The sequence below is a fragment of the Pelophylax lessonae genome (genome assembly GCF_965119305.1).
Source record: "Pelophylax lessonae genome assembly, chromosome: 4".
In the NCBI taxonomy this organism is placed as follows: Eukaryota; Metazoa; Chordata; class Amphibia; order Anura; family Ranidae; genus Pelophylax; species Pelophylax lessonae.
The window spans coordinates 24,133,548-24,147,109 of record NC_138771.1 but is presented as its reverse complement, the minus strand read 5'-3'; the positions used below and the strand labels follow the sequence as shown (position 1 = coordinate 24,147,109).

Sequence of the window (13,562 nt, the reverse complement as noted above, 5' to 3'; positions counted from 1 at the left end):
TAATGTTTGTATAAGTAAAAAATGTATTATGTTTGTATAAGTAAAAAAAATATATGTTTGTATAATTAAAACATGTATAATGTTTGGGGGTTCTAAATAATTTTCTAGCAAAAAAAAAACAGATTTTCACATGTAAACAAAAAGTGCCAGAAAAAGCCGGGTCTTCAAGTGTCTTTTTTTTTATTTTCCGGTATAACGTGGTATTTATTATGCAGCGTTTGCGCACGTCTCAGTTGGGCGGTGTACGTCTCTCTATGTACTCAGCTGCTTTGCACTTTCAGTTCACTGACTCAATTTCAGCCCAACCACCGGAAACCCAACTTTTTTTAAAGCCGAGGTTTGTGAGCAGCAGAGAAAAGAGGAATCGAGGCGAGCGGAGGGTGGAGAGCTGAGCTGTTCGGGGCTTAGGAAGGTTCCTCTTTGCTCAGCCTGTCAGGGCCTAAGGTCCAGCCTGGGTGGGTGGGGTGTGCAGGGAAGGGGCTGCATGGAGGAGGACATCTGCCTTCCCTTCCTGTAGTCTCAGGTCGTAGATCTGCGTATTCTGGGCACAGGCTGACCATGGACGATGTAAGTGACCCGTCTCCCCCCCTCCCATGCTAAGCTTTTCCCTCTGTCACCTGCCTTCTCCTGGTCCCTTCTTTAACCCTTTCCCTGCTGAGGATGCTCTTGCATCCCCCGCCTCGGTCCTGTAGTCGAAGTCCTTGCTAATCCCTTCCTCTGATTGAATAAGGCTGCGTTTAGACGTGCGGCTAGCATTGCATTTGACAGGCGATGAGGAGGCGCCTATTTTAACCCTGCGAATGCTGCGCCACCAGCTTGATGAAGAGTAACCCATGATATGCTGGGAGCTCAGTACGCGTTCCTCTCCTTACTGGACAGCTCCATCCTCCGTGTGTTGTACGAGGGGACGTCGTCTCCGGAACTCGTCCCAAAACCCGGGATAAGATAGGAAAGTATGTGAAGTAAGCCCAGGATGTAAAATAACCCACGCAGTGGCGACGCAGCCCCGTTCACGTGAATAGGTCATGTTAGGCGGTACCATCTGCGACCAGGTGGTACCATTTGTGCCAGTTTCTGCTAAGAAAGACAAGTCCAAAATTGTTTAAATAGCAGAAATAAACTTCTTCTATAGTAGGACAGGAACTGTTATATTATTATTATTATTATTATTATTATTATTATTATTATTATTATATAGGATTTATATAGCACCGACAGTTTACGCAGCGCTTTACAACTTGTTATATTGGCATGCACTCTACCGGTACGGTGGGCATAAAACAAGGATGCAAAGAGCAAACATTATTATTATTATTATTATTATACCTTTACATTGGCATGCACTCTATCAGTTCAGTTGAGCATATAACAAAGATGCTGAGAGCAATTTTTATTATATTATTAATATTATAGTCTTATTATACTTTTATATTGGCATGCACTCTACCAATTCGGTTGGGCATATAATAAAGATGCCGAGAGCAAATATTATTATTATTATGACTACAATTATTATAGTCTTGATATAGGTTTACATTGGCATGCACTCTACCAGTTCAGTTGGGCATATAAAAAAGATGCCAAGAGCAATTATTATTATTATTTATATTATATTTTATCTTTACATTGGCATGCACTCTACCAGTTTTGTTGGGCATATGATGAAGATGCAGAGAGAAAACATTATTATTATTACTATTATTATTATTAATATTATAGTCTTATTATACCTTTACATTGGCAGGTGATACCATCTGCGACCAGGTGGTACCATTTCTGCCAATTTTTGCTAAGAAAGACAAATCCAAAATTGTTTAAATAGCAGCAATAAACTTCTCCTATAGTAGGACAGGAACTGTTATATTGGCATACACTCTACCGGTTTGGTGGGCATAAAACAAAGGTGCAGAGAGCAAACATTATTATAATAATAATAATAATAATAATAATAATGACAGTCCTATTGTACCTTTACATTGGCATGCACTCTACCAGTTCCATTGGGCACATAATAAAGATGCTGAGAGCAAACATTATTATTACTATTATTATTATTATTATTATGACTGTTGTGCCCAATAAAACTGGTAGAGTGCATGCCAATATAAAGTTACAATAGGACTATAATAATTATAATAATAGTAATAATAAATGATTAATAATGTTTTCTCTCTGCATCTTTATTATATGCCCATTCGAACCGGTAGAGTGCATGCCAATGTAAAGGTATAATAAGACAATAATATTAATAATAGTCATATAATAATAATAATAATAATAATAATAATGTTTGCTCTCAGCATCTTTATTATGTGACCAATGGAACTGGTAGAGTGCATGCCAAGGTAAAGGTACAATAGGACTGTAATAATAGTCATAATAGTAGTAATAATATTATTATTAATATTATAGACTTATTATATCTTTACATTGGCATGCACTCTACCAGTTCAGTTGGGCATATAATAAAGATGCTGAGAGAAAACATTATTATTAATTTATTATTATTATTATTATTATGACTATTTTTATTACAAAAGTCTTATTATACCTTTACATTGGTATGCACTCTATTATATGCCCAACCGAACTGGTAGAGTGCATGCCAATGTAAAGGTATAATAAGACTATTGTAATAAAAATAGTAATAATAATAATAATAATATAATAATAGTAATAATAAATGAATAATAATGTTTTCTCTCAGCATCTTTATTATATGCCCAACCGAACTGGTAAAGATGCTGAGAGAAATCATTATTATTAATTTATTATTACTATTATTATATTATTATTATTATTATTATGACTATTTTTATTACAATAGTCTTATTATACCTTTACATTGGCATGCACTCTTCCAGTTCGGTTGGGCATATAATAGAGTGCATGCCAATGTAAAGGTATAATAAGACTATTGTAATAAAAATAGTCATAATAATAATAATAATAATATAATAATAGTAATAATAAATTGATAATAATGTTTTCTCTCAGCATCTTTACCAGTTCGGTTGGGCATATAATAAAGATGCTGAGAGAAAACATTATTATTAATTTATTATTACTATTATTATTATGACTATTTTTATTACAAAGGTCTTAGAGCCGGTTCACACTGAATCGATCCGACTTGCCGGGGCGACCTGTGAAGTCGCGGTGCACAGTTCGCACTGCGACCTCAGAGCGACATGCACGGACTTCATATCATTGAAGTCAATGCAGGTTGCTCCAGGTCGCACCAAAGTAGTACAGAACCTTTTTCTAAGTCGGAGCGACTTGTGTCGCTCCTATTAGAACGGGTCCTGTGCTAATCTATGGCAGACGACTTGTCAGGTGACCAAGTCGCCTGACAAGTCGCCCCAGTGTGAACCGGCTCTTATTATACTTTTACATTGGCATGCACTCTAAGTTCCTATTCACACTACCGCGGCTTCTCAGGCGACTGGTCAGCCTGATATGTCGCGGTCCATGTAGTGCTACGGGAACCGTTCTAATAGGAGCGACTCAAGTCACTCTGACTTAGAAAATAGTTCCTGTACTACTTCGGGGCGACATGGGAGCGACTTGAATTGACATTCATTATGTGAAGTCCGTGCAAGTCGCGCCGAAGTCGAGGTGCACGCGACTTCACAGGTCGCCCCCGAAGTCGTGCCGCGGTAGTGTGAACCGGCACTACCAGTTCAGTTGGACATATAACAAAGATGCTGAGAGCAAACTTTATTAATATGTTTTATTTTTATACTTTTTCTTTAAAAATATTATTATGATTATTATTATACAATAAAAAATAAAAATAGTTCTAACATAAAGGGAGACAGTTCAGTTACAATACAATAAAAATACAAGCGGGTTTAGAGGGCCCTGCTCCCAAGAGCTTACAATCTAATAGATGCACAGATTCTCAGTTCTATTAGATTTATAGGAAATTGCTGTCTGCTGCCAGGAAGAAGAAAATCATCCCTTTAGTAACACATCCTGGGCTTTGGGATGAGATCCGTAGACGACGTCCCACCCTACAGCCAGCAGCATATGTAGCCGGCCAGCTAGGAGCGGAACGCACACTGAGCTCCCGGCATAGCAAGGGTTACTCTCCCAGCAGCTGTGCGTCAAGCTGTTGTCGCCTCTCTTGTACAGCGAGCAGATTGTGCTCAGAAATCACAAATGTTTTCTAGCTGATTAAAAGTTTCCAGCTCCATCCCAGAACACGTTCACCGCACTTTCACCCTACAATTACTGCACAGTTCTCCCAAAGAGAATGTTATTGTAGAGGGGGCAGAAGACGGCCTATTAAAGCGGTATTAAACCCAAAAGCAAACATTTATTATATTATTCGGACCAAAGTCGCACAGGACCCTTTTATTTGGGTCCGCACCAGAATCAAATCGCATGGGTGTGCACATCTATGCGATCCGATTCATGTCCGAATTGACAGTTGGCACTGCGATATGCAAACTGATCTGGGGGCGTTGCTAACTTTGTGTTGACACCCCCAGCAATTCGTATATGGCAGTGTGAACTGCCTGCGAGTCGAGTGCGATGCGGGAACCTGTAGTGGATTTGCAGGGATCCCGCATCGCATATGTGTCAACCCGCACTCAGTGCCGGTTCTCGCATCGCACAATTGTTCACACTGAGATCTGCAAATGGCTGGGGGTGTCAATGTAAAGTTAATGACACCCCCAGATCGGTTCACAGATCACAGTGTGAAATAGTGCGGGAATCAGATCACATAGGTGTGGACACCCATGCGATCCGATTCCAGTGCGGACCAAAAAATAGGGTCCCACACCATTTTGGTGCGAATGTGATGCAATTTTAGCCATACAGTTTGTATGGCTAAAATCGCATTGCACAGAGATCACATGTGATCTTCACAGCAATGCGGTGCAAATCACATGCAATATCTGGCATCGCACTAGTGTAAAGTATAAATGAATGAATATTGTTACATTGTTGCAGTGACTTATTTTTAGGCCCTGTTCACACTTGTGCGACCCCAAAATCACCCAACTTTGAAATGCAACTTTAACGCAGCTTTGGATGGGTGCGACTTGGATGTGACTTTGACCAGTGATAATGAACAACTGTCATATGTATAACATGCAGGTGCGAGTTTTATGCCACTTTTGGGGGATTACATTGCAGTCTTTGGCACCTAAGTCGCATGAAAGTCTGACCAAAGTAGTGCATGAACTACTTTGAAGTCGCTGCGCCTTTAAGTCGCACATACACTCACCGGCCACTTTATTAGGTACACCTGTTCAATTGTTTGGTAACACAAATTGCTAATCAGCCAATCACATGGCAGCAACTCAATGCATTTAGGAATCTAGAGGTGGTGAAGACGACTTGCTGAAGTTCAAATAGAGCATCAGAATGGGGAAGAAAGAGGATTTAAGTGACTTTGAACGTGGCATGGTTGTTGGTGGCAGACGGGCTGGTCTGAGTATTTCTGGGATTTTCACACACAACCATCTCTCGGGATTACAGAGAGTGGTGGGAAAAAGAGAAAATATCCTGTGAGCGGCAGTTGTGTGGAGGAAAATGCCTTGATGTCAGAGGAGAATGGGCAGACTGGTTACAGATGATAAAAAGGCAACAGTAACTCAAATAACTTGTTACATCCAAGGTATGCAGAATACCATCTCTGAATGCACAACACATCGAACCTTGAAGCAGATGGGCTACAGAGGCAGAAGACCACACCGGGTGCCACTCCTGTCAGCTAAGTACAGGAAACTGAGGCAACTATTCACACAGGATCATCAAAATTGGACAATAGAAAGTTGGAAAAACGTTGCCTGGTCTGATGAGTTGAGTTTTCAGCTTCGACATTCAGATGGTGGGGTCAGAATTTGGCGTAAACATGAAAGCATGGATCCATCCTGCCTTGTTTCACCGGTTCAGGCTGGTGGGTGGTGGTGGTGTAATGGTGGGGGGGATATTTTCTTGGCACACTTTGGGCCCCTTAGTACCAATTGAGCACTGTTTAAACTCCACGGCCTACCTGAGTATTGTTGCTGACCATGTCCATCCCTTTATGACTACAGTGTCCCCATCTTCTGATGGCTCCTTCCAGCAGGATAATGCACCATGTCACAAAGCTCCAATCATCTCACCACTGGTTTCTTCACCATGACAATGAGGTCACTGTCCTCCAATGGCCTCCACACTCACCACATCTCATCCAATAGAGCATCTTTGGGATGTGGTGGAACGGGAGATTCCCATCATGGATGTGCAGCCGACAAATCTGCAGCAACTGACTGATGCTATCATGTCACTATGAAGCCAAATCTCTGAGGAAGGTTTCCAACACCTTGTTGAATCTATGCCACGAAGAATGAAGGCAAAAGGGGGTCCAAACCACTGCTAGCGAGGTGTACCTAATAAAGTGGCCAGTGTGTGTATATACAGTATATATATATAGACTATATTACCAAAAGTATTGGGACGCCGGTCTTTACATGCACATGACTGCGAGCCAGGCATTCTCATCCAACATCAGTACCTAACCTCACAAATGCGCTTCTGAAAGAATGGTCAAACATTCCCATAGACACACTCCTAAACCTTGTGGACAGCCTTCTCAGAAGAGTTGAAGCTGTTATAGCTGCAAAGGGTGGGCCAACTCAATATTGAATCCTACCGACTAAGACTGGGATGCCATTAAAGTTCATGTGCGTCCCAATACTTTTGGTAATATAGTGTCTATATATACAGTATATTTATCTGTATATAGCTGTCTATCTAGCAGGACCCAGGTCTGAACCTGCGACCTCTGCTGTGTCTGGTAGCAGGCCCGGACTGGCCATGGGGCACATCGGGGCCGCTGAGCCCCAAGTCCTTGTGAGGCCTAAGGCAGCTGGGCTGCTGTTTGAGCCCACGCTCCTCACCCAGCCTCTCCGTGGCCGCCCGACTGCCAGTTCAGTTCAGCCATCGGCGCCTCTGCTCTCCGGCTCTCCAGTTCTCCCCGACATCACCCAGTACTCTCCAGCTCCCCCCAGTGCTCTTTGCCCCCCTAGTGCCTTCCCTGTACTCTCTGCCCCCCCCCCCCAGTGCTCTCCAGCCTCCCTCGTGCTCTTTACTTTCCCCCTGTACTCCTCACCTCCCCCCTGTGCTCTCCATCTCCCCCATGCTCTCTGCCTCCCCCCAGTGTTCTCCAGCCTCCCTAGTGCTCTCCACCTCCCCTATGCACTCTGCCTCCCCCTAGTGCTCTCCAGCCTCCCTAGTGCTCTCACCTCCCCTATGCTCTCTGCCTCCCCCTAGTGCTCTCCAGCCTCCCTAGTGCTCTCCACCTCCCCTATGCTCTCTGCCTCCCCCTAGTGCTCTCCAGCCCCCCTAGTGCTCTCCTCTTTCCCCCTGTGCTCTTCACCTCCCCCCTGTGCTCTCCACCTCCCTCATGCTCTCTGCCTCCCCCCAGTGCTCTCTAGCCCCCCCCCCGTATTCTCCAGCCTCCCTGTGCTCTCACCCCCCATATGCTCTCCAGCCCACCCTGTGTTCCTGCTTCCCCCTGTGCTCTCTGACCTCCGCAGTGCTCTCCAGACCCCCATGCTCTCCAGCCCTCCCCTGTGCTCTCTGCCCCCCCCCTGTGCTCTCCTCCTCCCCCCATGTTCTCTGCCTCTCCTCAGTGCTCTCCATCCCCCCCCAGTGCTTTCCACCTCCCCCTGTGTTCTCCATCCCCCCCAGTGCTCTCTAGCCCCCCAAGTGCTCTCCACTTCCCCCGTGCTCTCCTCCCACCAGTGCTCTCCAGCCCCCCCAATGCTATCCTCCTCCCCCCGTGCTCTATTTCCCCCCAGTGCTCTCCAGCCCCCCCCCCCCTAGTGCTCTCCGACATCCTCCAATGCTCTTCGACTTCCCCCAGTGCTTTCCACCTCCACCTGTGCTCTCCCCCTCCCCCAGTGCCTTCCGACCTCCCTATGTGCTCTCTCCGGCCCACCAAGTGCTCTTGCTTCCCCCTGTGCTCTCCAGCCCTCCCTGTGCTCTCTGGCCCACCACATGCTCTTGCTTCCCCCTCTGCTCTCTGACCCCCTTGTGCTCTCCACCCCCCCCCCCCGTGTTCTCCTCTTCCCCACCCCTGTGTTCTCTGCCTCACCCCTGTACTCTTAGCCCCCCTATGTTCTTCGCCTCCCCCTGTGCTCTCCCCCCCCCCCCGAATGCCTTCAGACCCCTCTATGTGCTCTCTCTGGCCCACCAAGTGCTCTTGCTTCCCCCTGTGTTCTCCGACCCCCTCGGTGCTCTCCAAACCCTCCCCCATGCTCTTTGCCCCCCCCCCGTGTTCTCCTCTTTTCCACCCCCGTGTTCTCTGCCTCTCCCTATGCTCTTCGCCTGCCCCCCCCCCAGTGCTCTCCACCCTACCCTGTGTTCTCCGGCTGCCTCCCTGTGCCCCCCCCCATGCTCTTTCCTGGCCCCCTTGCCCCCCCTATACCTCTTTCAGATTCCCCCTCCTTTCTCCTGGGGGATTTGTCAGGATGGAGAGTGGGAAAGGGGCCGGTTAGCATGTTAAAAAAATGCCCAGGCCTATTTTTTGTCCCAGTCCGGGCCTGTCTGGTAGTGCCTCTTTTTTGCTGAGCCACCTGGGATCTCTCTCCTAGGTTTCTATCTATCTGTTCAAGTTCAAGTCCACCTTTAAGCTAGCCATAGATTAACAGATTTCACCCTGGTCTCAATGGGTAGAATCCATAGATTCCTTCATTCACACTAAACAGCATAACTTGAAGAATCTCCTGCTGACAGCTATTGTATTTTGACAGCCTTTTCCTGCAGCTGTCAGAATACCCAAACAATGGTTGCCTCTGCTTGGCTGCTGTTCAGCCAGTACCAGGACAGGTTTATCCAGCGCTCAGGGCAAGGATGCAGAAGTGCATCCCACTCCTAATGCCTATCGTAGAATGGGTGCACCACCCTGTGCCCATTCTCTATCTCCTTGCTCTGGCTGCCCATGGTTGGCATTGAGTGTGCACTGCACATGTGGCCAATTTCTTGCTTTCTAGCAGCTAGAAAGTATTTGTGCATGCATAGTGTGTTTTTGATGCCAGCTCTGGGCAGATGGGGTGGAGAGCGGAAAAGCTGGAGGACAGTGGGACAGTAGTAGCCCCCCTTAACACTACACCCAGGGCGGCTGCCCCTCCTTCCTACCCCTTGTCCCCGCTCCCGTGTTCAGCCAACAATTTTCCGCATGGCTCCTTCAATATTTTTGATTAAGGATGTGGGGAGAGAGGCGGCCAACAGGGCCACCCACTGGTGATATTTAAATTCAAAAAGTGTATGTACATATTGTTTTTTGGAAACACCAACTCCTACTAGGGAGATTGGTAAAAAAAAGTGGGCTTAAGGGGATTTTTCCTGGTATCGTACTCAAAAATATATGGCTACATATATGTAAAAATTAACAAATCTTATTGAGTTATGAAAAAGGAACATTAGTTGTTCACATATTGACATTACAGGACATACATACAGAAAAAGAATAAATATATAATCAACATAGTACTGGTGACATTTCAAAGTTGTTTGACAAGTAAGGTCCTCTTTATTTGAGTGTGGGGCTATTGATGCCTCCACTTTGATCCTTGCCCGACATGTTTCGCTATACAAAGCTTCTTCAGGGGCAAAAGAACTCAATAGAGATATCGTTACTGTCTATAAAACATCAGTACAAATAATTAGACATCAATATACATGAGTATTCCGAGAGCATTAATATAAGTGACAAGCCCGTCCCAACCTTAATCCCACACTCATTATGCGCAGTACCCCGGGTGGTCAGATGGAAAGATGGAAAGATGGAAATATATGTGGCGTTCATGTATATTGATGTCTAATTATTTGTACTGATGTTTTATAGACAGTAACGATTTCTCTATCGAGTTCTTTCGCCCCTGAAGAAGCTTTGTATAGCGAAACATGTCGGGCAAGGATCAAAGTGGAGGCATCAATAGCCCCACACTCAAATAAAGAGGACCTTACTTGTCAAACAACTTTGAAATGTCACCAGTACTATGTTGATTATATATTTATTCTTTTTCTGTATGTATGTCCTGTAATGTCAATATGTGAACTACTAATGTTCCTTTTTCATAACTCAATAAAATGTGTTAATTTTTACCTATATGTAGCCATATATTTTTGAGTACGATACCAGGAAAAGTCCCCTTAAGCCCACTTTTTTACCAATCTCCCTAGTAGGAGTTGGTGTTTCCAAAAATCATGCAATTTGGGATGTAGGTATCAAAAAGCTATTATAATAATAGAGCACAATCCATTGAAAGTATATGTAAATATTGTATCGGTTGTAGCAGGGAGCCACACAAGACAGCGCCACCCACTGGTGGAACTGGCCGAAATTCGAACAGCGTATGGCAAGCTTTAGTAGGCTTGATCAACCCCAATGTAATATTGGGGGGAAAAATTTTAAAACATGACCCCATTTTAAGAGAGTCGGTTTTCTCTAAGTTATTTAAGTTGTGATGGTGTTCTGTGATGGAATAAAGAAATGTGTTAGTATAATGTAATGCATTAAACTGTATATCAGAGGCTACTCAGCACGTCCTGACCTGTATGCAATGACGAGGCTTGCAGACTTCTGTCCTTTTATGGACATGGGTTACCTTTGTGTCCTCCAACATCAAAGGGTTTCTTTGTATATATCTTTGTATCTCTTCTATGTTCATATTGTATCTATTTTTCTATGTTCATATTGTATCGGTTTTAGCAGTGGGGGAGATTTGCTAAAACTGGAGCACTCAGAATCTGGTGAAGCTGTGCATGGTAGCCAATCAGCTTCTAACTTCAGCTTAGGTTTTGACAATAAAACCTGGAAGCTGACTGGTTTCTATACAGAGCTGCATCATATTTTGCACGCTCTAGTTCAGTGATGGCGAACCTTGGCACCCCAGATGATTTGGAACTACATTTCCCATGGTGCTCAACTACTCTGCAGAGTGCAATGAGCATTATGGGAAATGTAGTTCCAAAACATCTGGGGTGCCAAGGTTCGCCATCACTGCGTCTAGTTTTAGTAAATCTCCCCCAGTGTCCTACACATGACAGCGCCACCCACTGGTGGAATTGGCCGGAATTCGAACAGCATATGGCTAGCTTTAGTAGGCTTGATCAACCACAATGTAATATAGTATAAAATAAATCGTAAAACATACTTTTCTGAAGAGCATTGGTTGTCCCTACTTTATTTATGTTGTTTTGATGGTGTTCTTTGATGGAATATACAATGGGTATAGAAATAAGTCACCCCCCTTATAATTTATAACATCCAAGTGCAAGATATAATACCAACATGTTAGATAAAACTCAAAAAAATCAAAAACAGAATCACTGAGTTGGAAAAAGGGTCACCCCTCTCCTAAAAATTACTTGTACACTCATTCAGGTGTAGCTAATCACCTTCTCAATGGCACACTAAGCCATTTGACTTTCAACTGTGATCTGCTGTGGTCATTTTGATTAGTTCAGCATAAAAAGAGCTTTCCTGGAGCATTTTAGTCCCTGGTCAACTGAAGCAAACAATCAACTATAGATGGCAAAGCGCTATCAAAAGATCTCCGGGATAAAGTTGTGGACAGACACAAGTCAAGAGATGGATAGAAAAAAAATTTCAAAGGATTTATCAATGCCTAGAAGCACAGTGAAGTCCATTTTTAAGACGTGGAAGGTATTTGGTACACCGCAGACCCTCCCTGGATCAGGACATCGCTCTAAAATGGATGAAAGAACCAGGAGGAAACTGGTCGGAGAGGTGACCAAGAGGCCTACAGCAACTCTGAAGCAGTTTCATGAATTTATGACAAAGAGTGGTCATTGTGTGCATGTGACAACAATATCACAAATTATCCACACATGTGACTTGTATGGAAGTGTTGCAAGAAAAAAGCCACTCCTCAAGGAAGGTCACATGCAGTCACCACTGAGCTTTGCCAAAATGCTCCTCGAAGATTCTGAGGCCACAAGGAAAAAGGAGTTATGGTCAGATGAGGCTAAAATTGAACGATAAAACAATATTGTCAGGTCACCTGTGGCCAGGTGACAACTGCACCCTGTTGGAGGCAGGGGTGCAGCGCAAGGTAGTGAACCCGATAGCTGACTGCTGCGGATGGACAGGAATGTGAGCACAAGATTCCCCAGGGCGCAGAGTCTAAGACCCAGCAGGTCCATGACAGATGTGTCTGGCGGAAATCCAATACAGCTCACCTTCCAAATAACACCATTCCTACAGTAAGGCATGGAGGGGGGTAATATCCTGTTATGGGGGTGGTAGTATTCTGGTATGGGGTGTGGTAGTATTCTGGTATGGAGGTGTTTCTCTGCAGCAGGTACTGGAGCACTTGTCAGGATAGAAGGAATTTTTGGGGCAAAAGGCCATCAAATTCTTGAGGAAAATCTGTGCTCTCTGCCAGAAAGGTGTCACTAGGAAGAAGGTTTACCTTCCAACATGACGATGACCCAAAGCACACAGCAACATTGAGCACACAGTGGTTGAAGGAGAAAAAGGTGAACGTCCTTGCATGGCCTTGTCAGAGCCCAGACCTAAACCCCATTGAAGATCTGTGGAATGACTTGAAGACAGCAGTCCTCAAACAGTCACCATCAAATTTACAGTAACTGAACTTGAGCAGTTCTGCAAAGAAGAGTGGGCAAATATTGCAAAGTCTAAATGTGCAAAGTTATTAGGGACATCCCAACAGACTAAAGGCTGGAGTTAAAGCAAAAGGCGGTCCAACAAAAAATCGACACAAGGGGGGGAGGGGTGGGGGTGTACCTTTTCCAACTCAGTGATTGTTTTTGGATCTCTCTTATTTTGTTTCTGCCATGTTGGTATCTCTCACTTGGATAGTATAGGTTACACTGAGTAAATTCAGATGGATAAAACAAAAGCTGTGTCTGTCTTCATTTCAGGCTGCAAAGCAACAAAATGTGATTCTACTAAAGGCAGTGATTCTTTTCTATATCCACTGTAGAATTGTGTTAAAATAACATGATGCATCGATACTGTATATTACACGCTCCTCAGCACTTCCTGACCTGTATGAAATGACGAGGCTTGCAGACTTCTGTCCTTTTATGGTCACGGGTCACTTTTGTGTTTTCCAATCTTTAGATCACTGAATGGGTTCCTTTGTACATGTTTTTATCTTTTCTATTTTCCAATGGTATAGGTTGTAGCAGGGTCCCACACATGGAATGGTGGGGTATGTTTTAGAGGGGCTGATTAATACCATGGCATGCTTTTATATTTATCAGTGTCTGTAATAAAGAGGTGTTTTTGACTTTATGGCTGGGAGTTAGGTATATAGTGATAAAAGATATTTGGTGTTTATACTGGATCCTCTGTGGCAGTGCTGTATCCTGGCCTAGGCCAACAAGGCCCGGGCCTAGGGCGGCACTCTGCAGGGGGGGCAGCAAAAAAAATATTTCATTATTTGTAAAATGACTATGGACTTCCTATTTTTTATACAAGTAAGTGAAATAATCCTATAATTACAATCAGTGGCAGCAAACACAAGTCCAAATATCTTAAGAGTAATCTTACTAATCCCGTGACA

The 13,562-nt window shown here is 44.1% G+C and overlaps 1 protein-coding gene across 1 annotated transcript in view; it reads left to right on the top strand.

The window, feature by feature from the left end:
* Positions 1-409: 409 nt before the first annotated feature.
* The window catches only part of PLEKHO2 (pleckstrin homology domain containing O2), a 115,294-nt gene continuing 102,141 nt past the window's right edge, over positions 410-13,562 (top strand). Inside the window, exon 1 of the mRNA XM_082253200.1 lies at positions 410-567. Within this exon, the coding sequence (XP_082109326.1) occupies positions 559-567 (9 nt within the window). The 5' untranslated portion in view covers positions 410-558. The remainder of the gene's footprint in view (positions 568-13,562) is intronic.